This window comes from Rhodnius prolixus, unplaced genomic scaffold (assembly GCF_049639745.1).
Source record: "Rhodnius prolixus isolate KJV_2025 unplaced genomic scaffold, Rpr scaffold_8, whole genome shotgun sequence".
In the NCBI taxonomy this organism is placed as follows: domain Eukaryota; kingdom Metazoa; phylum Arthropoda; class Insecta; order Hemiptera; family Reduviidae; genus Rhodnius; species Rhodnius prolixus.
In genome coordinates, this window is record NW_027411593.1 from 14,216,095 (window position 1) to 14,239,350 (window position 23,256).

General features: G+C 30.3%; 3 protein-coding genes across 8 annotated transcripts in view; 1 reads left to right on the top strand and 2 right to left on the bottom strand.

The window, feature by feature from the left end:
- LOC141451535 (tubulin polyglutamylase ttll-4-like) overlaps positions 1 to 7,953 on the bottom strand; it is a 29,729-nt gene extending 21,776 nt beyond the window's left edge. For 3 of the 4 annotated variants that reach the window (XM_074122986.1, XM_074122985.1, XM_074122984.1), the window contains exons 1-14: positions 7,823 to 7,953; positions 6,462 to 7,234; positions 6,208 to 6,362; positions 6,091 to 6,137; positions 5,900 to 6,022; positions 5,405 to 5,512; positions 4,982 to 5,095; positions 4,704 to 4,872; positions 2,053 to 2,155; positions 1,585 to 1,792; positions 1,369 to 1,495; positions 811 to 1,024; positions 230 to 355; positions 1 to 129 (exon numbers count right to left, since the gene is read on the bottom strand). In XM_074122986.1, the coding sequence (XP_073979087.1) occupies positions 1 to 129; positions 230 to 355; positions 811 to 1,024; positions 1,369 to 1,495; positions 1,585 to 1,792; positions 2,053 to 2,155; positions 4,704 to 4,872; positions 4,982 to 5,095; positions 5,405 to 5,512; positions 5,900 to 6,022; positions 6,091 to 6,137; positions 6,208 to 6,362; positions 6,462 to 7,196 (2,358 nt within the window). In that variant the 5' untranslated portion in view covers positions 7,197 to 7,234; positions 7,823 to 7,953. Of the gene's footprint in view, positions 130 to 229; positions 356 to 810; positions 1,025 to 1,368; positions 1,496 to 1,584; positions 1,793 to 2,052; positions 2,156 to 4,703; positions 4,873 to 4,981; positions 5,096 to 5,404; positions 5,513 to 5,899; positions 6,023 to 6,090; positions 6,138 to 6,207; positions 6,363 to 6,461; positions 7,235 to 7,464; positions 7,581 to 7,822 lie in introns of those variants that run through there. The other variant, XM_074122983.1, reaches the window with a different exon arrangement.
- Positions 7,918 to 18,138, top strand: Rev1 (Rev1 DNA directed polymerase). The gene is made up of 12 exons (XM_074122987.1): positions 7,918 to 8,059; positions 9,469 to 9,592; positions 10,739 to 11,654; positions 12,873 to 12,993; positions 13,074 to 13,227; positions 13,873 to 13,999; positions 14,188 to 14,383; positions 14,821 to 14,939; positions 15,027 to 15,258; positions 15,703 to 15,910; positions 17,657 to 17,831; positions 17,983 to 18,138. The coding sequence occupies exons 1-12, from the start codon at positions 8,015 to 8,017 to the stop codon at positions 18,116 to 18,118; spliced, it is 2,553 nt and encodes an 850-aa protein (XP_073979088.1). The 5' UTR covers positions 7,918 to 8,014; the 3' UTR covers positions 18,119 to 18,138.
- Positions 18,139 to 18,377: 239 nt separating this feature from the next.
- Positions 18,378 to 22,668, bottom strand: LOC141451540 (protein DJ-1alpha-like). Of its 3 annotated transcripts, none has more exons than XM_074122991.1 (6): positions 22,497 to 22,668; positions 22,222 to 22,373; positions 20,863 to 21,024; positions 20,706 to 20,775; positions 19,491 to 19,610; positions 18,378 to 18,582 (listed from the first exon to the last, which is right to left on the bottom strand). In XM_074122991.1, exons 2-6 carry the CDS (start codon positions 22,369 to 22,371, stop codon positions 18,467 to 18,469), a joined length of 618 nt encoding a protein of 205 aa, XP_073979092.1. In that variant the 5' UTR covers positions 22,372 to 22,373; positions 22,497 to 22,668; the 3' UTR covers positions 18,378 to 18,466. The 3 variants fall into 3 exon arrangements, with proteins under 3 accessions (XP_073979092.1, XP_073979093.1, XP_073979094.1); XM_074122992.1 differs by having other exon boundaries at positions 22,222 to 22,327; positions 22,497 to 22,667; XM_074122993.1 differs by having other exon boundaries at positions 22,222 to 22,337; positions 22,497 to 22,667.
- Between the last annotated feature and the right edge of the window lie 588 nt (positions 22,669 to 23,256).

A 23,256-nucleotide genomic window follows, 5' to 3' on the forward strand; every position in this document is an offset into this window, starting at 1 on the left:
GAATTCCCGATCTTCTAGTTTGCAGAAAGTAGCATGTTTAATTTTTTCTTTTGGTGAAAGTCCAACGACGTACATTCGATTATCAAATAATAAATGAGAGTTAATTCCTAATTTTTTCCCAACCTGTGCCTAGTTATAAACCAACATTTTAAGCAAAGTGAACTTCTCTTATACTTTTATACATAATTGATTCAGTAGTTTAATAAATAAACCAATTTCGAGTACTTACAGCTTGATCAGCTCCAAGCATATTTGGTATATGAAATCCAACAATATTCAAAAGGTCTGTAACTAATGGTGCTTTCACAGCAATATCCAGCGGTGACGCAGAATGCAGAGAAGGCGATATGTTTACCTGAAATTAATTTCGGCCAAGAATAATAACTTCAGTCATAGCAGTAAACGTTCGCGGCTAACAGTTTGGCTTCATAAAGTTTATCGTGATACATAAGCATATTTTTTTTTTATTTAATACCAACAATTTTAAAGTCTAGTTAATCAAAATACAACTTCAACCCGTCTGTGAATCAGAAATTCGATTGCTTCACGATACCAGGCGTAATCACTGAAGAACTTAACACACACCTTTACATAACTAGGTACTTTTTCTCCTTACTTCTACAGGACCATTTCTGCAGTAAGTGGTCGATTGCAAAGTGTAGTGATCAATTTGTTTACATATATCGTTTTTTTATCGATTTCCTAACGCGTATTTCCGGATAAAACACGAAATCGATAATATGCACGATTACAATATTTCATTCTGAGGTAAAACAAAGTGAAAATAGACAATAACATTTTACAACTCACTTCAAGAAGCCATGGTTTCAAGGTTTCATCTAATAAAACATCAACTCCAAATAATTCATAAGCGGAATAACGTGAATTCAAATGTGCTTTGGTCATCTGTGTTATAACTGATTCTCCACTTATCATAGTTTTAATAACAAGTTCGATTAAACTTTGCCATAACGCGGGTATATCTACACTTTCTTCTAAATAAGTCCACAGTGATCGAATTGTCCTGTAATTAAAACATTAACTGTAATTATAATAATATGAAACTGAGGCTATCAAACAATTTCATTGTTTCGCAGTTTCGAAGTACGATTGCTTCATTAAGTATGATAAATTTTTATAAGTTAGACATAATGTGAATGAGCGAATGCTTGACTCTGAATATGTAATTATAAAATTATCATTACTAATAATAATAAAATTGTTGTATGAATTTTACAGTTTCAGTAGTATATTTTTCATTTTAGTCCTGGTTGGCCGTGACCGTAAATCTGATTTTAAAGTCAAAAGTGGCTAAGTGTTTCCTGTACTTAGGAACAATACTATCATTAATAAAAGCCAGTTACTTACCACTTATGCCCTTCACAAGCTTCAGCATCTTCATTTTGTGCGTAATTATTGCTTAACTTATTAATACTATAATTGGTTAAGTGCATATAGCGATTTGTTAAAGTAGCATTTTCTTCTGAATATTTTACTAAAAATGAAAATTTTAAAAAATTAATGATTCTCGTTTAAAATAGAAAAACAATTATATTATAAATAAAATTTTTAAAAAAAAAATACCTGAAGCAAATCTGACTAGCCCGTTATCGTACAAATATACCCTTAACGGATTAAATGAAGTTACTAACACATAAAGTCTTAAATCAAATTTATTTCCGTTTATTAAATAAGGATTGGAAATATATCTTTGTACAATTAGAGGTATTTTTTTTGGTATCTGATTCCATTTATGTATAACTTTTATTCCAGTTCCCCTGGCTGAAGCAGGCTGTAAAAAGCGTGAGAGTTAAATCATTGCGATGAAATATACTTTAATTTCAATTAGATTAACAAACTAAAGCTTTAAATACATTTTTCTTAAGTCGAGAGATAAAATATTACTATCACCTAAACTTATTCAATGAGTAGTAAATTTGAATCTTACAACAATAAGTTGTTTTTTGTCTTCATAAAAAAAATATATATAAACAAAAACTGCAACAAAAATAAAAGAAAACTAAACAAAAATGAAGAAGGGTAAACACTTACCGGTTTAACAATCCATTTAGTCTTCGCTCCGGCTCTATCAAAAGCAGCCTTTAATAACTTACTGTCTTGAGGTAACACGTACGTGCGAGGAATAAATCCAAATCTAGAAAATTAATTACATTACTACTCAATTGGTTACATCATTTTAATTCTATGAAAATGACAGTGAAAGACTCAAATTTTTCAAAAAAACTATTTTGCTTGAAATGTGGTAATTTTTGTTCTAGTTAGCTTTTTTTTTATATAACTTCACACTCGGACTAAAGTTTTGTTAATGTATATTACCTTCATTAGTACACAAAGCAATTATTATTACTACAAAGGTTCAACTTGATATTGAAAAAAAAAGAATCAAACAAGGGATTTAAACTATGAGGAAAGAGAAAATATAATGAAACTGCACGGATGGTTCTACAACTCCTGGAGTTAGAAGTGCCAATGCCAGGTGAAAAAAATAGAATAAGGGGCTTCAGCCTTATTACGCAAAAATTGCAAAATAAGGACCATTCGTGGTTATGTTTAACAACCAATAACCACATCTTATAAAAACGGTCGCTCGGTTTCTAGCCTTAGTACTTCACAGGTTTTACCAAAAACAAACCATATATTTAAAAAAATTAAATGTTATTAAGAACTTTAGCTAATATATTCCTTTAAATTTTACTAAAATAAATATCAAACCATTAAGCCAAATGTGACAGTTTTAAAATAACAAACGATGATCACAATTATAATGTCAATGTTGTACAAAAATAAACAAGGTTTCAAATGATGATAAATGGCAACATCCCAATTAGTAGTAAAAGCAACTATGATTCACGTTTAATAATAATAATAATAATAAACTAAAATAGATCATGGTTTAGTGTAATAAAAATAAGTGATAGATTAAAACAGACAGCTGAATTAGAATTTCTTATGCTAGTAGAATTTCTTTCTATTTTCAGTTAAGGAGTAACAACTGAACTGGAATTAGAAACAGATTTTTAAATATAATTATAACAGATGACTAATATTTAAGTTTATGTTCACTATTGTTAGGGTTGAAAACTAGTTTAAGGCAAGGCTCAAACACAGCTTAGGAGACTTTTTTTTATGAACTGAACTAGCTTCAGTATCTGTCATGAATATTTTTTTTATATATTTTATACTTTTTATTTTTGTATATTATTTTTATCACTCTTCCTTAAATTCCACAAGATATAGAATTTTGCAATAGAAAATTACCATTAAATAATATTAAAATAATTTAATCGGATTACACATTTTTTTGTATACCTTCAAAGGAATAAAAATGGGTAACTTTTTTTTAAACCAAATTTTGAAAATAAAAATGTGAGACTATCGTAGAAGAAAAATTTTCATCTCGATACATCGATACTGAAAAAGTTACATTGGCTTTGCTATTTCATATTTTTCGTTCTGTTTAAAGATTTGAGAGCAAATAATAAGATTATATCAAACTTCCGATATTTTCCGAAATGCACGTTTTGAGGTTCCTAATCTGAAAAAATGCTTTCTTAAAAAAGGTCTGTTTATGTTTATATGCTAACGCGTAGTATGAGAACAATGGAGCATATAGATTGTGAATATTATCTGCAAAATAATAATCAGGAACACATAATTCATACAGGATAAACGTTCCCTCAGTTCTCAACAGGAAAATATCAGTGAAAATCACTCAATCGAATGTTTGATCAATTTTAGAACTTTCCTTTGAATAATGGATTTAACGATTTTTTTTTTTTTAACTACGCATAATCGTTATATACTTGAACAACTCTTTTTTATTTAACTTCTTCCCAGTATAAAAACTATTGAAATAAAGCTGGCAACGGTCGACGAGATGCTGAACTCGTCTTTGTGTCACATAAGGTCTTCACACCCATACCAACAATCAGCGCTGTTAGGGACGGCCCGGGCAGGGATTGGTAGATGCGGTCGAATCAAGTGAAGCGCTGAGGCGTCGCGAATGAGTGTCTTTGCGACTGGTGTTTTCCATGTTTCATTATGCTAAGCTGGGGCTGTCTGAGCACCTCTATGCATACTGCGGTGATGCTGTTTGTGGAAACCTGCGAGCGTCCTGCGAGATCGATGGAGTCGGTTGTGAGCTTGCCTGTTTATTCGCATATTACGTCTAGACCAGACTTATAAACAAATCAGGTGTTATTACGCACTGCTGTGTCATGTAAATAAACAACCTTTCTTTTCCTATTTTAAAATTAAAAAATGTAACTTTCTTATTGAAATCACATGATATAATGATACGTATATCTTTGGATATAATTATTTCCTTGGATACGGTTTTATTTCGTATCATGAAAACCGCTGTCTTGTCTACGGTGCCAGCCAAATGGCGCAGAGGTACTGACCTCGACTTAGTTATTTGAGCGGACACCCACAACACCGCCCGCGTTTATTTGAAAAGCTTTTAGTGAAACTTAACTATAAGAAGAGGATCTGGGACTTCCCACCTTCTTCGAAAGTTCTTTTTCTAGTGATCCTACATTGAACCAAAATCACTCTTAAGAAAAATTCAATGTTTAAAGAATTGAGCACTGCATTAAGGGAAAGACTTCTGGGTCTCTCCAGATTTTTTTATAGTTTTAACAAAATAAATAGTTCATCAAGCTACAGTATCATTTTCTTACTCTTTCTTTCCAAATTTAGTCATATATCGATATAAATTTTTCCATAGCCTATCTTTTCTACCAATCTGAAACGTTCCTGGTATATGATTAATTTTTTGATTCTCTCTGAGCGTCTTAAAGCATATAGATTTCATATGTCTTCCCCAAATTCCTCCCCAATCAATTGATCCTAAAAATTAATTTCAAACAAATGATTGTTAGATCGTTAAAACAAATTAAAAAAAAAGAAAGCAAATAAAATGATAAATTATAATCAAGGTAAATAAAATTATACTTACTTCGAACAAGTTTAAATCCTGAATTAGCAACAGTTTGCCTCACTACTATTGGTGTTATGGTACTCAGCTTCCACTTAAGTACTTTCTGTATACTTTTTGGTAACAGTTTATCAGCTAAAGAAACATTAACATTATTTAATAATTTAACAGTAATCTTAAAGAATTGGTAATTTCAATGTTATGCGTGAACTTCCGTTTTGAAATTAAATAAAAATGAAATATTACAAGTACAAATTTTTATTTCTTGTCATACTGTATTTCTTATAAATATTATGGATATGAAATTATTCATTAATGTTTCTCTGCATAAAAATAGAAAGAAAATTATGCATTATGTACTTAGCCACCTGCGGTCATCACTAAAAATGGGGGTCGAAACATTTTTTTAATCATAAAAGCAGAAATTAGTTTTGTTCAACATACCTTTTTGATCATGTGGAAAGAATTTTATATAAGGTGGCACATGAGGAAATAGACTAGGCCGTAGAGAAGGGTGTAGACTACATTTTTCTTCTTTATGGGAACTAATACCTAAGAAAACAATCATAAAATAAATTATAAATATTTCTATTTCAATTTTAAAACTTCATTTGCAGTTCTTGAAAAAGGACACTAGAGGTGTCAGAGACATCGAACCTTAAAGTAAGAAAAATTATTGTTATTTAGCCCCAGCAAACCTTGCAGTTTATACAGCAACGGCCAAACATCCAACTTATTCAACATTTAATAAAATAAAGCTTTTTTACGGCTTCTGTATGGTGACGAAACTGCTTATCTAATTATTTTTATTGCAACATAAAATAAGTTTTTTGAGTGTAGCAGTTTTTTATGTACGACTTGAAAAATCTAAATGAATATTTTAGAAGAGTTATTAATAAATAATTATAAAACACATAATATAAAATTAAAATCACTCACGAGTTCGACTAGCTGGATGAACATCTTCAACAGGAATATCATCAAGGGATATTTTTTCTAAGGAATCCCCAACTATGTAGGAAGGTGACGAAGAGGCAACAGGTTGATTGGATCTCCTACTCCCTATTAAATATATTCATTTAAAATAAGCATAAGAGCGTATGTAGAATAGTAAACTAAAAAAAACTTACCATCCGAATAAATGCCTGAATCATGAGACTCCTCTGAACTCAGATTACTAAAAAATATTTATTTATTTATTTTGTTTTTTAGAACTTTGAAGAGACAATAAATGTTTAAAAGTCTACCTATTCAGGTTGGCTAAAGAGGAAAAGCGGTCCTGGTTTTGTTCAAAATCGCCTACCCCGTCTACTCGATTATTCCTTTTGCCGAATTTGCCATGATTGGAATCTCCATTCAAGTAAGTGGTACCCATAAAGTCACTCGCTCCTTCATTGTCCCCCTTAAAAAATGTGATAAACATTAAAATAAATAAATACTATTATTCCATTTAAACTAATCCTTGATCTGAGTGTTAATGAAATGATTGGCATGTGCTTACCTTTCCCAAAATAAGTGGTGAATGGTCCCTTAATCGTTTAGGGGCTGCCAAAATATTAACAACTGCACAACTATCTGAGTCACTCAGATGCCGAATCCGTTTAGAATCTGAATTAACAATTTTCTGATTTCCTTCTTTAGCACAATCGTAATTTACGGAATTTTGGGGCGGCATTTTACTACGAATTCCGTTCGCGGATTTTGTAGTTTTTGCACTTGATGATGTAGGTATCATGGGCAATCTTCTAGAGGCACTTAGATCTCTTAAAGTCTTACGTAGGGCTTCCACTTCTTTCAAGTATCTTTCGGAAGCCCCGCTAGCATACGGAGAGCACCAGCCCTTTCCTCTTATTGTGTTAATAGGCCTATTTTTTGAAATAATTTCTGACTGAATATTTTTTAATCTATCAAAGTTATCTTTAATTTTTGGTTGAAACTTGTCTAAAGATTCTTTAGGTTTATCGGGCTTAACCTTCTCATATTCATATTGAACAGTGAAAAAGTTATTAGATGCTCGCACTGATTCATTCGAAAACTGTTTACTCACTTTTTTATTGGGTGATATCTGCCTACCCTTATATTGACTTCCAACAAATTTTTCACAAACTGTACACCAATCAGGACAATTATCTTCACATTTTGTAGAACGGAAGACTCTTGGAGAACAAGTTGAGCATGTTTCAAATCCTTTTGGATCCTTTGATACTAGCTTTGGGACGATGAAGGGGGATGCCATGTTCAGATGTGTGTACTAAACTTAATGTATTTATAAACCTAAAACGAAATATATACATATTGAAGGTAATCAAATAATCTAATACTCATCTAATTAAAGTTTGATAGGAAAACGAACGTCTTCTTTATCAGATTCGAAATGCTTAAGAAATTAAATACCGAACACATTGAGAAAAGGTATCAGTTTAATTTTAAAATTTTAAATGTTTTAGTGTTTCTACAAAAAAAGCTATAAGTAACTAGTAAACTTATAAATAAGTTCAGTGTACATTTTAATATTGCAACGGTGACGTTTAACAACCCATCACCTAAATCGCGAGTAGCACTCATCGAGTTTACTAGACATCATTTGGAACCTTGAGTTTTACTCACACTTCCCTCCAGTCGACTTTAAACATAACGCAGGCGCATCACCACCTTGCTAATGGCAATATAGATTTTTAAAAGATATTTGGAAAAAGTAAAATTGTCAATAACTTAATGTAATGTAACTTTAACACTCTTTATTTTTTAGAAATTTTAATTTCTTAGTGTTAAAATACTCTTAGTTTTATTTATATGAAGTTTGAGTATCGATTTTAATTTAAAAAGAACGTATTGATTTCTGTACAAAATTAGGTTCATTACCTGAAATTTTAATTTGTTATTTTTCCAGTTGCAGCCCCCTGATGGTGTTGTAAATAATTTGGTATTAACACATTTTTATTTAAATTGACACCTGATAAAGATAAATATTAGTTATGTTAGAGGTTATAAATATCATTGTAACCTTTTTGGAGGGTTCTTATTATTCTTTTTAGTATTCAAATTATAGAAAACATGAAGAGGAGAAAAAGAGAACGAGAAAATGGATTTGAAGACTGGGTAAATTGATATACTTACTTTCAAAATATAAGGATTGTTTGGATTTAGTTCATGAGAACACCTGAATCTCAGATGCTATTTTATTAGTAAAGTTGATAATGGTCGTGGTAGTAAAATGTTTATTAGATAATCATTGTCTTAATTTAGCATTTGAATACCGGATCTTGAGTATTGAGAACTTGACCGTTTTAAAATCTACATTGCGTGTGATAGCTTCAACATATAGAGTGCTCAATATATTCGCATTAATCTCTTATTTCATATTGGTTAAAGATTCTGAAGGGCGTACACAATTTCATAATATCACACAGTGAACGTTAAAGATAATTGCTGAATGATATCTTGCGAAGGAAAGAATTGTACTAATCGTACAATTACATTTGATAACTACTATTTCGGCGATGAAGTTGGTTGCTGTGCTTTCTACGAATAATGAATGAATCTCCAAATTTTTAGTAAAAATCATAATGGGTCAATTATAAATATTCTTAATTTGTGGTAGTCTTTATAACATAATAAGTGAAATTATAATATATTATATTTCTTCGTTACAAAATAAATGGCATTTTGGTAGCGAGTCAAATTCCTAGCATAGAAATTATACAAAAGAGCATTCTAGAGAGTAGGCTAACATAGCTTTCTATCGAACCCCGTTTCGCAAATCTTATCGAAAAAAAAGAGGGGTAGATTGTTTAGTATTTCAGTATACCTAGCTTTATAAAATCTTGAAAAATTGCAAAGTCAAGTCGCAACTATAATGTTACCATTTCGGTTGAAACCTAATAATACAAGTGTCTCTATACTTATTTTTTCTACATCTTTTCCGTTAACTCTAGCGACTTCAAAACATTATTTTGGGTAATAGTTTAGAAAATTTGACAGTTTTGTAGTACTTTTTATAGCTAGGAGAGATAGAAAGTAAAAATTGAATAAAAACTATTAAAATATAATGTAGTAAGTAAGAAAGCTACAGTTTTTAAACTTAAATCATAGTTTTCAATTACTTCTTATCATTTAGCGATTTGTATATGTGTGATAGAGCCACGAAATTTGATGCCACTTGATAGTATAGTTTATATTTTATAGTCATACGTTTTTCTTTTAATTTTGTTTATATACATAGATAATGAGCTATTATAGGCGCCACGGTAGCCGAGCGGGTTAAGAGGCGAGACCTGCAAAGCTAATACGCATTGTGGTACTGGGTTCGATTCCTGGTCTTGGCCTTGGATTTTATTTAACCATTAAATGAGAAATACTAAAGTACGTTTGCTATTCGCCTCCGTCCACGACACCTAGTAAATGGTAGTTGAACGTTAAGCCCCGCCTGAAAAAATAGGCGATTACTTTTTCTTTTTTTTTTAATGAGCTATTAAAATATTAAAATTTATATAATTATTTACTTTCAGGGCGGATATATGGAAGCAAAAAAAAAAAAATTAATTCAACAATTCAATGATGAAGCAGAGAAAAGTAATAAAAAAGTTAATGATTTGTTTAAAGGAATAGCGATCTTCGTTAACGGCTACACAGGTTCGTTCTAGTATAAACAAGTCTATATTTAAGATAATTGAAAGAACTCGTGACCAGTATACCAAATTGATTTGAATTTATTTGAAGGGGAAGTTATGAATAAATAAAAGAGTAGCACTTAATTTGAAATCGTAAACAACAGAATCAGAATGAAATTTTACGCATCATCTTTTTTTAACCGGATCATTTTGTTAGATGTTTGATGTTCAAAACAATAAATTTTTCTACTGTCAATATATTTTTGTCAGAAAATTAGATTTGCAGGTTGCAAAATTGGCACATTTTAACCAACTAATTTGGTCAATTTAGCCTTAGTTGATAGGCTTTTATTTTGAATAAATGTAATAATATTAAATTAGATTTTCCTTGAACGTAAATATTTTGAGAACCATGTTTGATAAATGTTTTGCTATTCGCAACAAGTCGTAAAAACTTAAATCTTCTTAAATCTTTTTTTTTTATTCCACTATTTGGCAAATCAGGATATCTGATATAGAAACTGATTCTAGTGTATTATAAGCAGCATCACTTTTTTGTTTTGTGCTTATTGAATTTTGTCGTAAACAATTTCTCTATCAATGTAACATTATCAATATGCTCGTATTTATTTATTATTATATTCCTCATAACACATGTTTTCTTTATTATCAGATACGGAGAATTGTGTTAATCATGCATGCCATGAGGATAATCCACTATGTTATCCAGCAAAGCGGATAGTGACACACACTTTCTCCCCTCGATTTTTTTCGAGGAATGTTATTAAAAATCTAAATACGCTCGTCCCTTATGTGCCATTTTATATTTTACGGCCTTTATCTTCAGAACTTTTTGTGCGGTTAAATATTTTCGTGAATAAAAGTCTAATTTAATCATTTTCACTTGGGAATTGAGACAAAAAAAAGTAGATTAGTTTGCTTTATTATTTGTTTTATAATTCTTATTATTCTCTTTATTTTTTAAGCAACCCTGTTTTTTTTTCCTGTGCTAAGTAAATGTTTAATGTACTGTAACTTATAAACCAGACTCCAGACATCAGTTAGTTGTTGTATGATTATATTAGGTTATAAATAATAAGTAGATTAATATTGTTATATTGATAAAAGTTTGTATAAAATATAAAAGCTTTAATTTTTTTTTTTTCAGTTCCTTCAGCAGATGAACTGAGATGTTTAATGATGAAACATGGAGGTTCCTATCACCATTATTTCAAATCGGACGCCACTACTCATATAATTGCTAGCAATTTACCAAATAGTAAAATTAAAATGACACAGAATTTAAAAATTATTAAACCTGCCTGGATAGCAGACAGTATAAAGGCAGAGAAAATACTGAACTACACTGATTACTTATTACATTCTAATCAATCTACTACGCAACCCTCTCTCAAAAATGTTATTCAAACATACGGAAACAAGAATAAAAAAATGGCATCTGTTAAAGATGCAACACATGAACATTTTCTATCTGAATTCTATAATAATTCTAGATTGCATCATATTTCAACTATGAGTACTATATTCAAAGATTACATAAATGAAATTCGTGTCGATAAAACTCATCAACTTGATGGAAGAAATGAACTTTTAAGAAATTCAAAAGGGAGACCTGATTGTTTTCCTTTGCCTTCTTTCAGTAATAAAGATGATAAATGTATAATGCATATTGATATGGATTGTTTTTTTGTATCGGTTGGATTAAGAGATAAGCCAGAACTTCGAAACCATCCAGTCGTTGTTACCCATTCTAATGGGAATCTTGCTGCCGCACGTGACAGGACTAATGCTCAGAATGAACTTACGGCTTATAGAAAAAAGCTGGAAAGCAAGGGAAAAATCATTACAAAAGAAACGTCAGGGGAACATCGGTCTTTTAACATTAACGAATTAGACTCAATGTCAGAGATTGCTAGTTGTAGTTACGAAGCCAGGAAGGCTGGTATAAAGAATGGAATGTTTGTTGGCCAAGCTCTCAAGTTATGTCCCAATTTAAAATTTATACATTATGACTTTGAATCTTATAAAGAAGTTTCTTTTATTCTGTACAACACTGTTGCAAGGTAAGTGGTTATTTTTGTCTTTTAATTTTAAGTGAGTTTTTTCAGGGAGTTTTGATATGTAAAAACAAATTAAAAAATACTTGTCCTTTGTTGATACGCACATAAGTTGTGGTTAAAGTAAAATTTCATTTAAGAAGAATCTTTTACATTTTAGTCTCACTAACTATTTGTAAATAACCAAATGATTTGGGCGCATCTTGATGATAGTCTTTTAGTCGTTTTTCTAATACGGTTCGCCTCTTATCTAGTAAACGGATGCTGTGTTTAATTCTTGCTCTTATTAGGGAAGGAAAGTTTGGCGATCAAGTTTTTTAAAGAGTGTGTTTTACTCTATCCACCTTTTATAAGCAGCATTTTCCTATTAAAAAGGAACATATCAATTAAAAGTTGAGTCTTTTCTTGACATACTTTGATTTTAGCAGACCTGATGATTAGTGGCTGCAGCTTCTGGGTTGAATGGAATGTTAAATCGAATTTCTTCAAATCAGAATCGGAATAACATTCTTTAGTCCATAATTTGAGTCGTCTCTTTTAAAATTTATCATTAGACATCATGTTTCTTATTTAAAATTAGAAGATTTGTAACCATTAAGGCAAGCAACATTTGAAATCAATGATGTTTTCAACTTATTAATATCAATAAAAGAAATTTGTACTCACCATGTTTGCTTGCACACACTCGTACAGAATGTTTCTGTCTAATACATTTTTAGAAATTTATCTATATTGCTTTATTGCTTCGTATCATTTCAGTATCATTTCTATAAATATAAATTTATTGATCTTAAGGAATGCTTATGTTGAAATACACAATAAATGCAATAGATATTAAATCCTGAGTGAACAATTTTCACTTAATTTAATTTCACTAGAAATGTTCTATTAGTATTCGTAAAGGTAGGTTCAAATGTATAAAAAGATAATTATTATAACATTTATGATTAATATTTTTGAATGATTAATACGTGACTAGGGTATGAGCCTCTTGAAGAGGAGACTTCTCTTCTTCATTCTGTAAGGCACTTCAAGAAGCTATAAATTATTTCAAAAATAAAATCGAAGTACAAAAGTTTCTCAATCCTAAAATAAGCTCAACGTGATTTAAAAATAAAAACTTATGTTATAATGTAAGAAAACAATCTAGCCCTTGAATCTTAAAATAAAGCTGATATAAGATTTTATAAAATTGTATTATTATTCTACACATTAATTTTTTAGGTATACCGTAGATATAGAAGCTGTGAGTTGTGATGAAATGTATGTCGATTGTACTGAACTTCTTAAAACAGCTTCATTAGAACCAATGGAATTTGCAAAGATCTTGAGAGCAGAAATTAAAGTAAATGATGTTAATTAAAACTTAAGTTGTTCTTAAAACTAAAACTATTTTTGCTTAAATAATAATTCTCCACTCTCTAGAAAAAAACTGGATGCCCTTGTTCAGTTGGATTTGGTGGAAACAGATTGCAGGCTAGACTTGCTACGAAGAAAGCAAAGCCGGATGGACAGTTTTATTTAAATGAAGAAAACATAGTTTCCTTCATGCATTCATTACCAGTTTCCGACTTGCCTGGTAAGATTATTTATACATAATAATTTATGGTCTTTTTTGTTCATTCAAAATAGTAGCAAAATAATAATAATTACAAGTATTTTGTCGTGCTAATCCGATTAGAGCAACTCAGATTGAACTGAAACACTTAGAACACTAGAAACACCACAAGTTATACGAAACTTTCAGTACAACTAAAACTCTGTCTATTTTAGAATACTGTTACTGATTTATTTAAATTGAAGAGAAATTATTGCCACATTACATCTTATTTTTCTATTAATTAAGCCGAGCTCCCGACCTAGTTGGAAATACGTGAAAAGGGCTCCTTTTGTAGGATTGTAGGAAAGCTCCAAGACAAGGTTGCTTATCATGTTCTATGATAATTTCTGGATTTTTAAGGATGAGATTTAACTTTTTTTGCTTATCTTCATGGAATTGACGAATAAAATCTCTACTGAAATCCTTCATCAACCATTTTGGAAGTGAAGAATAAACTGATAACGTGTTGGAAATCTGAACAAAGATTTATTTCAAATAGCTTTGGCAAAACAGTTTCCCTTGATTAGATAAATACAACTTAGTATTTTAGCTTTCTTTTTTACAAGAGTAGATCACGTTTCAGTCAATTTTGAATGAAAAATTAAATAATTTCTTTTAACACAGGTGTAGGTGGTTCAACTAGTTATAAGTTAAGAAATATGGGAATCAAGACTTGTGGAGATTTACAAAATACATCTTTAACATGTTTACAGGAAGAGTTTGGAAAACGATTAGGAGAGACTTTACATAAGTAAGTAATAACAATTTGCCATTTATTCATTATTATTTTAATTAAAGCAAGGTCAAAGGCGCCTGAGGTTTTTTTGCAGTGTCGGCCTTCACACAGTGTTCTCTCGTTCAGATATTCAAATATTACTGAGTTCTTTAGAAAATAGTTTTCCCTTTTTTTTTTTTACATGGATTGTGTTTTATTTTTAGAAATTGCTTCGGAAATGACGATAAGCCGTTACAATTTCACCATGTGAGGAAATCAGTATCAGCGGATATAAATTATGGAATTAGGTTTCAAAATGATGATGAAAGGGACAAGTTTCTTAAAAAATTGTCTGAAGAAGTATCAAATAGACTGAATTCGGTTAAAATGAAAGGAAGAAGTGTTACTTTAAAGTTAATGGTAAATTTGATGTATGAATATAACAAAATTTAAGGTATCTCATTCTTACTGTGGGCTGATTAATCATATTTATTTTATTTAAACTAAACATCATTTAGTAAGCTTAGAATTACACCAGCTAGAGAGAAAAAAAAATTAAAGCTAAAACTTGATATTGATAAAACATAATTAATGAACTTAGATCTGAAATTTGTTAAAAATCTCGCAACTAATCCAATTAGTTAATGCAACAAGTCAAGCGTAGAACTTCTGATCATTTCCCTTTCTAAAACAAGCCAGCAACGATATTACTCTGAAAAAATAACTTCCATTAACACTAATTGGTAACAAGAGAAGGATCTGGTCAGGATTTCTAACTGAAGTTGTTTGGATTGAAGGTCTTTTTTTCATCTCATTATTTTGCGTACTCCTAATTTATTTTAACCTTAATTTTAAAGGTCCGTTCTAAAGATGCTCCTGAAGAAACTGCTAAATATTTGGGACATGGAGTATGTGATCAAATATCTAAAGGAACCACCTTACCAACAGCCACTTCTGATGCATCGTTAATTTTAAGGTACGTTGTTCAACATAAATGTATATAATATATACGTATTTCAACTTATTATGTCTGTCTCGATAATTTTTTAATTTTTATTTCTAGGGAAGTCTTAAAAATAATGAAGAATGTTAGTATAAATTGTAAGGAGTTGAGGGGTATAGGTATCCAGATATCTCGTCTGGAATCACAACTGCCTCCTGATAATAAACTAAAACAGTTTCTAACAGGTAATAAGAAAGTTATTAAATCTGATCAGATTATTATGCCTTCAACTTCTTCGATGGAATCGATCCCAAAAATAAGAAATGCTTACGAAGATCTATCACTTTCTCAGGTAAACATTGTTAAAAATATTTTTTTCTTAGAATTTCAATAATTAATGAATATTTGTTTGTTTTTTAACCCTTAACAATGAACAACAAATCTTTTGTTCGGGTGGATTGGTCTGGAAAAAATAAGAACTTTTTTTGGCTTAGCCGAAGAACCGATTATTAATTAACCAGTTATTAATCATGTTCAATGCTACAAATCTAGTATGTATAACTGAATATCCAAAGAAACTCAGTATATCAAAAAACCATTTTGCAATAATCAAAAAAGTAGTATTTATTTATTCTTAAAAGTCCTCTCTAACTGTCCGGTTTTTTTTAACCCAAAAACGTTTTGTTTCTTAACCAAATCTTCAAACCATGTTTTTTTGTAACCAATGTATTTGTTCTTTCCTAATTTTTCAGAACAAATGAAAACAAAAACGAAACAAACCTTATTTTCATTGCAGATTGATCAGTCATTTCTGGATGCTATGCCTGTTGATATTCAACAAGAAATCATGTCTAATATTAAACAAAGCAGATCAGTTTCGAATTTGAGATGCAAGCACCAAAAGGCCATTAATTTAGAAAAAACTGTTGGAAAGGAACCCAAGGAATCTAATATCTCTTTCAAGAAAGAAAACAAAGAAATAGCAGATCAGTCAAACCAGAATGGTAATGAACTAGATTTTATGCTTAAAGCACATTACTTAAACATAACTCAAGTTAGCTTATATTTACTAAATAAATTTTTTTTTAAGTATCTGACTAATGTTTTAAATAAAATGGAATTCGTCTAATAATCTCAGATATAAAATGGCTAACTTTCTTGATTTAGATTTTCATGATGGTTAAGTAATATAAAACGTGAGAAGATGGCAAATTTATGTCATCAATTAACCCCATGAAAACGAGACGTTTTTGAACAACCCAAAAGCAATGTACATTTCTGTAAAGTTGCAAGTAAAGGAACATTATAAGTTCTAAGTTAATATAAGTAAATTACCTATAAGTTAATATGTACACACTCCTAGTACGTAGGGCCTCCTCAAAACCCCGGTTGAAAAAGGACGAGGGGCCGTTCGAGTGATTCATTACATTGCACGATATAAAGGCAAACTGTACGCAAGGAGATTATTTTCAGAGATGTATAAATATTGTTCGTAATAGGAATATGGAACTAACTGTAAATAGAACTGTCCAAAAAATGTAAAAAAATCTTATCAAAAACTTACTGCTTAAAAAGTTAAGAATAAGGGTTGATTAAAACTACAAAAGGTACACAAATCAGCGAGTAATCAACATTCTATTTATTCTTCAGTTCCTAATTTCAGTTTTATAGAAACGTTCGAAAAAGCATGTGTTTGACAGTTTATTGCAATTCATATCATTTTAGTAATCTTACTTCCTTAAACTTTCATTAATTTGGTGTAGAATTTATTAGATGCCACAGATCCTTATGCTGGCCAGTTTCGTATAAAAAAAAATTTGTTCAGTAAAGTGTAGCACCAATTTAACTTAGATTGATTGTAATAAAAGGTGTAAAACTCATGGGCATGTTTTTTAAAAGAAGATATATAATAATCACCGACCTTTTTTTTTTTAACATCTTATTTAAGTTTTGTTATGTTATACTTACTGAAATTTTAACCTTTAATTTCCCCTCTCACAATGTTCAGATTTTATGAAATTTAGATCAAATTTATGGAACTTTTATCTCTATATTGAAATTTTCATATGGTATCTTATCTTTCATATTTCGTAGTTGTGTGAGTGTGCGCAATGTGCTTGTTTATAATGTTCGGGTCCACCATCTTTTAAGTAAAGAAAACATAAACTTAAAGAGAATTTAATTATCCTAGCTGTAAAATAAAGTCATGTGATTGATTTAATAATCTATAAAATTATCCACACCACTTTTTTTTCACTACTTAATGGTAATCAAAATTCTACTGTTCTTGTTAGAAGCATTTCACGAAAAATTTAGACAGTAGGAATTGTGAAACCACACTAATGGCAAATTCAATATTACATTTACTTCTCTTGGAGATTTCAAAAATTGGTCCAAACAAATTGATAAAGCGTTAAATAAAAATCTATTTCATTTATATCATCAATAACACTATGTTTTGCAAATTGGCGTTTTCAGTAAATTTCATTGAAATGTGTCGGAACTTCGTTGGTCTAAACTATGTTCAAAAATCCTGATTCTAATGATGAAATGATTTTTTTTTTTAAAAAAAAAAACGTAATGATTGTTACCTGTACTTTTAAAGAATAATTTAAGATACTTGTAAAGCTAGGAGAAATTAGTCCAAAATTATTTTGACACTTTCTATCAATTGAAGAATAATACCTCCTTTTTTATATTTAGTCATACAGGTCGAATATAGAAATATTTCGGATGATTTTTTGTTTTAGCTGAAATGAAGACTTATATTTCTCCGAAAGAACTGAGAATACTTGTCAAGCAGTGGGTTGAACTAGAAGAAGAGCCCAGCAGTCGTGATGTGTCTATGATTATTCAATATTTACAGCATCTTGCTATCGCGGAACATCTAGAAGACCTTCTGATAATAATAAAGTCATTTTACAGGTAAGAGTCGTTCTTTCATAGCAGTATACGCTAGTTTATTCGGTTTAAGACCTTAAAGATGCTAGTTAAAATGATTCTTTAGCCTACAAAATTCAAAATTTTTGAATTACCATAAGAGACAGCTAAATTTCTTTTCTTTTTTATGTGTTAGGTACATTTGTCGCAGTAAAAAAGAAACAAAGAATTGGAAGCAAGCTTATATGAAAGTTGTAGTTGAAACTCAGTCTTGTATTAGGGAAATTTACAATAGTAAACTTGTAATTGAAGATACGTTTTCGTCTTTTTAAGATATACAATTTTAATTATATCTTTTTGTTTTAGATTATACCACTATTCATTTTTATCTTCATGTAAAGTCAGTCATAAGTGATTAGCGTAATCTATGTAAAATAAAAAATTATAGATTTGATAAATGAGAATTGTTAAAAAGTCTTATACGAGTACGTATATGTACTTTGAGTGCCTCATATACAAGTTTATAACCGTTGAAACAGGTTTTATAAGGATTATCTTTAAAAACGATGAAAATAGTAAAGAGGAGGAGAATTTAAACATAGAAACAAAATTTATTTAGCTTCACAAAAAGATAACAATTACCATTTAGGCACTTGTTGAATAAACCTGTTTAATGAGTATTACAAAAGTAATTCTTTCTTTACGGAAGATGATTTATCTTTTCCGACCAGTTTTTCCACTAATGCCAAACCAAAATCGAAAGCTGTTCCTGGTCCTCGGCTGGTGATAATGTTTCCTAAAAAATAATGAGATGATATTATGCATGTAAATTAATGTTATTACCTACATAACATTTGCGACAAAAGATTCAAATAAACAACAGTCCGATTCTCAGCTGTTTCCAAAAAAATTTCCGAAACAACAGCTATTTTTATCATTTTGGCGTATTAATAAGCAAAATTATACGTCTTCCATTTCGATATATGGGAAAGCGCCTTAGCAGAGAAACCATAATCAAAAAGTGTTACCTAGCTCGGAATAAGAGATGTTTTGTAGGTGTTGACTGAAACGTGTAAAAAGGAGAAGTTTGAGTTGATTTGTTTTGGTGGCATTGAAGTAAGGCAAATTAATAGTTTTTAATTAAAATTGAAAGAGCCTACCCACCCTCAACAATGTAAAATAAAAATATAATTAATAAGCAACGGCATGCTTAATTTTTTTAAGGATACACGAAAATATCGAAAAAAGTTCCTAGAGCTATAAAAGAATTAATTAACGAATATGACGATGTCTTTTTGCAGATTATTGTAAGAAGGTATCATTAGAGAGTTTAAAATTAAACAAATGCCACACTTTTAAAAATATCGAACTTTTTTCTACATTATCTCCGATTTTTCAGCAGTGATCCATCAAAACTCTTTAAAATATTCGTTAATTAATGCTTCTTAAATTTATGTGCCCTTTTCATATTTACTCCAATTTACAACTGAACCAAGTGCATATTTATACCGCGAAAAGAGAGAAATCATTAAAGTCAAATGGGAAACATTAATTTTTTTTTTTAACTTCTACTTAAATTCTTTTTTTGTTACTTTAATATTTAAAATATATATAAAAATGATTACATCCATTTGACTTACATGTTTTCATCAAGCGTCATGATACAAAATTTAATATGTATTATTAGAAAAATGCGTTTCTCACCATCAACTACCACTTTATCTTCACTAAACTTGTAACAGTCGAGGAGCTCTTTTTCCAAACCGGGATAACAGGTTACACACTTTCCTAATCCTATTCCATGAGCTTTCAATGCTGTTGGTGCTGTAATTTATAATTGCATTTAAAACACATTTTAATTATTCCTTAAAGTATTTTTTTCAAATATATATATATATATCAGTACCTCGGTGGTATACAACACTAAGTCCGTTTTTTCAAAATTTCTTTTTTTAATGTATCTAATGCAAAATTATTTTTTTTATTACACAACCATCTGTTAACGTGCATCTATGTGACTTACTATCGACAAAAGATTTAAGCAAAATAACTCCCGTGGGCTTTTAAGTAAGAAAAAACCGCGTAAAAATCCGAGGTACTGATATATATTATATGTATAATATTTAAATTTTAATGAGCATATACAAAGATAACGCATTTCATTGAAAAATAATTTAAAAAAAAATAAGAATGGCTCTCTGGGGTACAGTGTCGTCACTAATCATCTGCCGGTCAGTAATAGACAAAACGGTCATGGCTTTACTCTCAAAACGCTCAATAAATACTCGTGAGGCTAACTCTGATTTTATCGACTTGATTCTGCACTCATCTTGCAAATAAACTTGCAACATTCCAATCGTTCACTCAACAGAGTTACAACACATCAAGAAATTTCCGAACAAAGTTTGTGAAGGTCACCAACGTTCGAACGGCATTCAGAACGAAGATGCATTTTGTTAATTTTAATTATTATTATTATTATTTTTACAACAACTCATCTATCACCATGGTTGGTCGACGTCCTTTCAATATTGAACTCTTTTACTCTTAAGCCAACAAATTGTTAGCTTATAAAATACAATTAACACACATTTATCAAAATGAAAAGACCGTCAGGCGAGCTTTTCTCTTTCATTTTGTGTTAAAAAGAGAATCAATTATCTTACCGCTTCCAAATTATCGAAAAATAGAAATTTTATTTTAAACCTATCAAATTAAACTATGTCAAATGTTGTCTCGACATAATGTCCTTCCCACAAAATGAAACTTAGCGAATAACGAAATAATGGATTTGGCAAACATAAATAATATCTCCAAAATATAAACTATTAAAAATGATGCAATGAAACTGACGACTGTTTTAAAATAGACATAAATTTTAAGATGACTTTTAACGATATTCAAAAGACAAATATTTACCAGCACAAATCGCGGCTACTATTTTTCCACATTCTTCTTGTTCTTTCAAGATTTTTCCTAAAGTAGAAGACTGGAAAGAAAAAACTAAATTATATGTGAAACAATTTTTAGAAAAAAATGAATCTATAGCTCTAAAAAATGATGTTAAATCACTTACAGCGGCGAAACTTTTTGATCCTCCCATACCACCAGGAAGAACTATTGCATCATAAGGACCCCCTTTAATTGCTTCTTCCATACTTTTATCTGGAACTACGACCACATCCCTACTACACTTAGTAGGCCTATTTCCTTCTAATCCAGCTAAGGTTACGTTCACCTAAGATTAAAGAAAAAGCACTTAACCTGGAAGTTTACTTCTAAAATGAAACAAAACATTGATTGGAAAAAAGCATCTTGTGACAGGTCATTACATTGAAATCAACCGTCCGCCGGACAGTTGTTGTGTAAAGGGTGATTGTCAGAAGCTGCAAAAACTCACTGTTGGCTTATAAAATACAATTAACACACATTTATCAAAATAAAAAGACCGTCAGGCGAACTTATCACTTTCATTTTGTGTTAAAAAGAAATAAATTATTATCTTACCGCTTCCAAATTGTTGAAAAATAGGAATTTTATTTTAAACTACTCAAAATTATCCTAATTATTTATCTTTATTGTTCTCTTACTTAATTATTTATGAATAACCATTACACACACTCAAAAAACAGAAAAAGGGGATATAATATTTGGTCTACCATAATCTGAATCACGGACTTGAAACGAAATTTTAATTCTGAATTCTTCTTACCGCAGTATACAAGAGAACATATTGTACCCAGTAAATAAATAACTACTCTTAACAATAATTTACACCTAAATTACAATTAAATGCAACCCATTTTGAAACCAACTCCACACAATATGCAGATTTGAAGACATCTTTCCCTTAAATTGCAATAACTTAGCCACACAGTAGTGTCTGTGTTTTTGCCGGATGACTTAAAATTACTAAAATTTAGTACGATATGGCATGATTTTTAAAAAAAGTTCAGAATTGAACTATTTGAAGGTTCATAGCGGATAATTACTCAACACGCCAACAACGTGATTTTAAACACGAAACATATGAGGGCGGATTTGAAGATTATAGATATCTTCACATACACATTAAAAAAACACTTCAAAATCAGACACTTCTCTCCAAGCTGTGTAATGTGAAACCCATAAATGTGGTTTTGGTTGTGGTACCCAAGGTACCTGCAGAAAAGGACAAGTTACATAAAGAGTCAGGTAAATTATAAATATTTTAGTCGTTTAAAAATAAATGAAACTATTCGAGAGGAGCCATATCTCAGCAAAAAAATAAAGAGTAACATTTTTATATACTAGATTGCAAAGTATATACATACGTACATATATCGAACAATCCATAATTATAGCAGCTTCTTCTTTGGCGAATATTAACCATTTTTAAAAAACTTCAAATTTTTGTTCATTCTCAAAGAATAAAAAGTGAAAAAAATTAACTTACGCCACCTCTTCGGAGAACATCAACAGATATAATGCATTCCATTTCTTCACTACCTTCAGCAACAAGTACAAGCGCTGATTTCGTTGACATTTTAGTATAATTGAATCTAGAAAAGCCTACGATCAGTTTTCTTAATGACAATCTGTACATATCTAAGAAAAATTAACATTTTGGGTTAAAAGGATCATCTAAAAAGATTGAAAAACATGATTTAAGATGGAAGCAAAGCTAAATGATAGAAAAATCTGTTTTTTTATCAACAGAGTGTAACTTACCTAAACCACAGAATGTATAGGTTTTTCACTTTTCTTGTAGAAATTATTTAAACCGGCATCAAACTTCAAGAAGATTAATTAAAACCTTTACTCTAACTTATCTAGGTTACGTGCTGATCCGATGTAGCTGTACCAAGATAACGCCTATATGGCTCGTACTGAGGCGCCACGATAGCCGAGCGGTTGGAGGCGAAGTTCGTACAGCTGACATATTGCAGTACTGATACTGACTACTGAGTGTCAGGAGCTAGCATAAACAAATTACACCGTCCAATATATATTTAAACGGATTAATCATAGCTGGCAATGGATGAAAGTGCTAGCACAATTCCAACAGCAATTCTAGATAGCTCTAAAAACAGCCACTTTTATTATACCTAACAATGAAGCACAAAAATAAGTATCTATGAATCCCACATCACCTATCTATCCTCAGCGCACTCCTCATATATAAATGCAGAATGATAAAGTACCCAGGTAGAATCATCCTGGATACCATGACAATGGACTTCCGAGGAACTGGAGTTGATAGCGTTAATTTCTATTGTCTAGGGTTGGTGAACGGAAAAAAGAACTGAATCCGAACTCAAAAGGAATTAAATTGTTCTGGATTCTACTCCATAGATTCCAGGAGATTTAAACAATGTAAATGTTGGGATTGGAACCAGTTATTTTATCTTCTGCTTGTATAAATCAACTAGTTCGTTTCTAATAAATATTCTTCGATATGTAATATTATAGCGGTTAGTTTCTGTTAAAT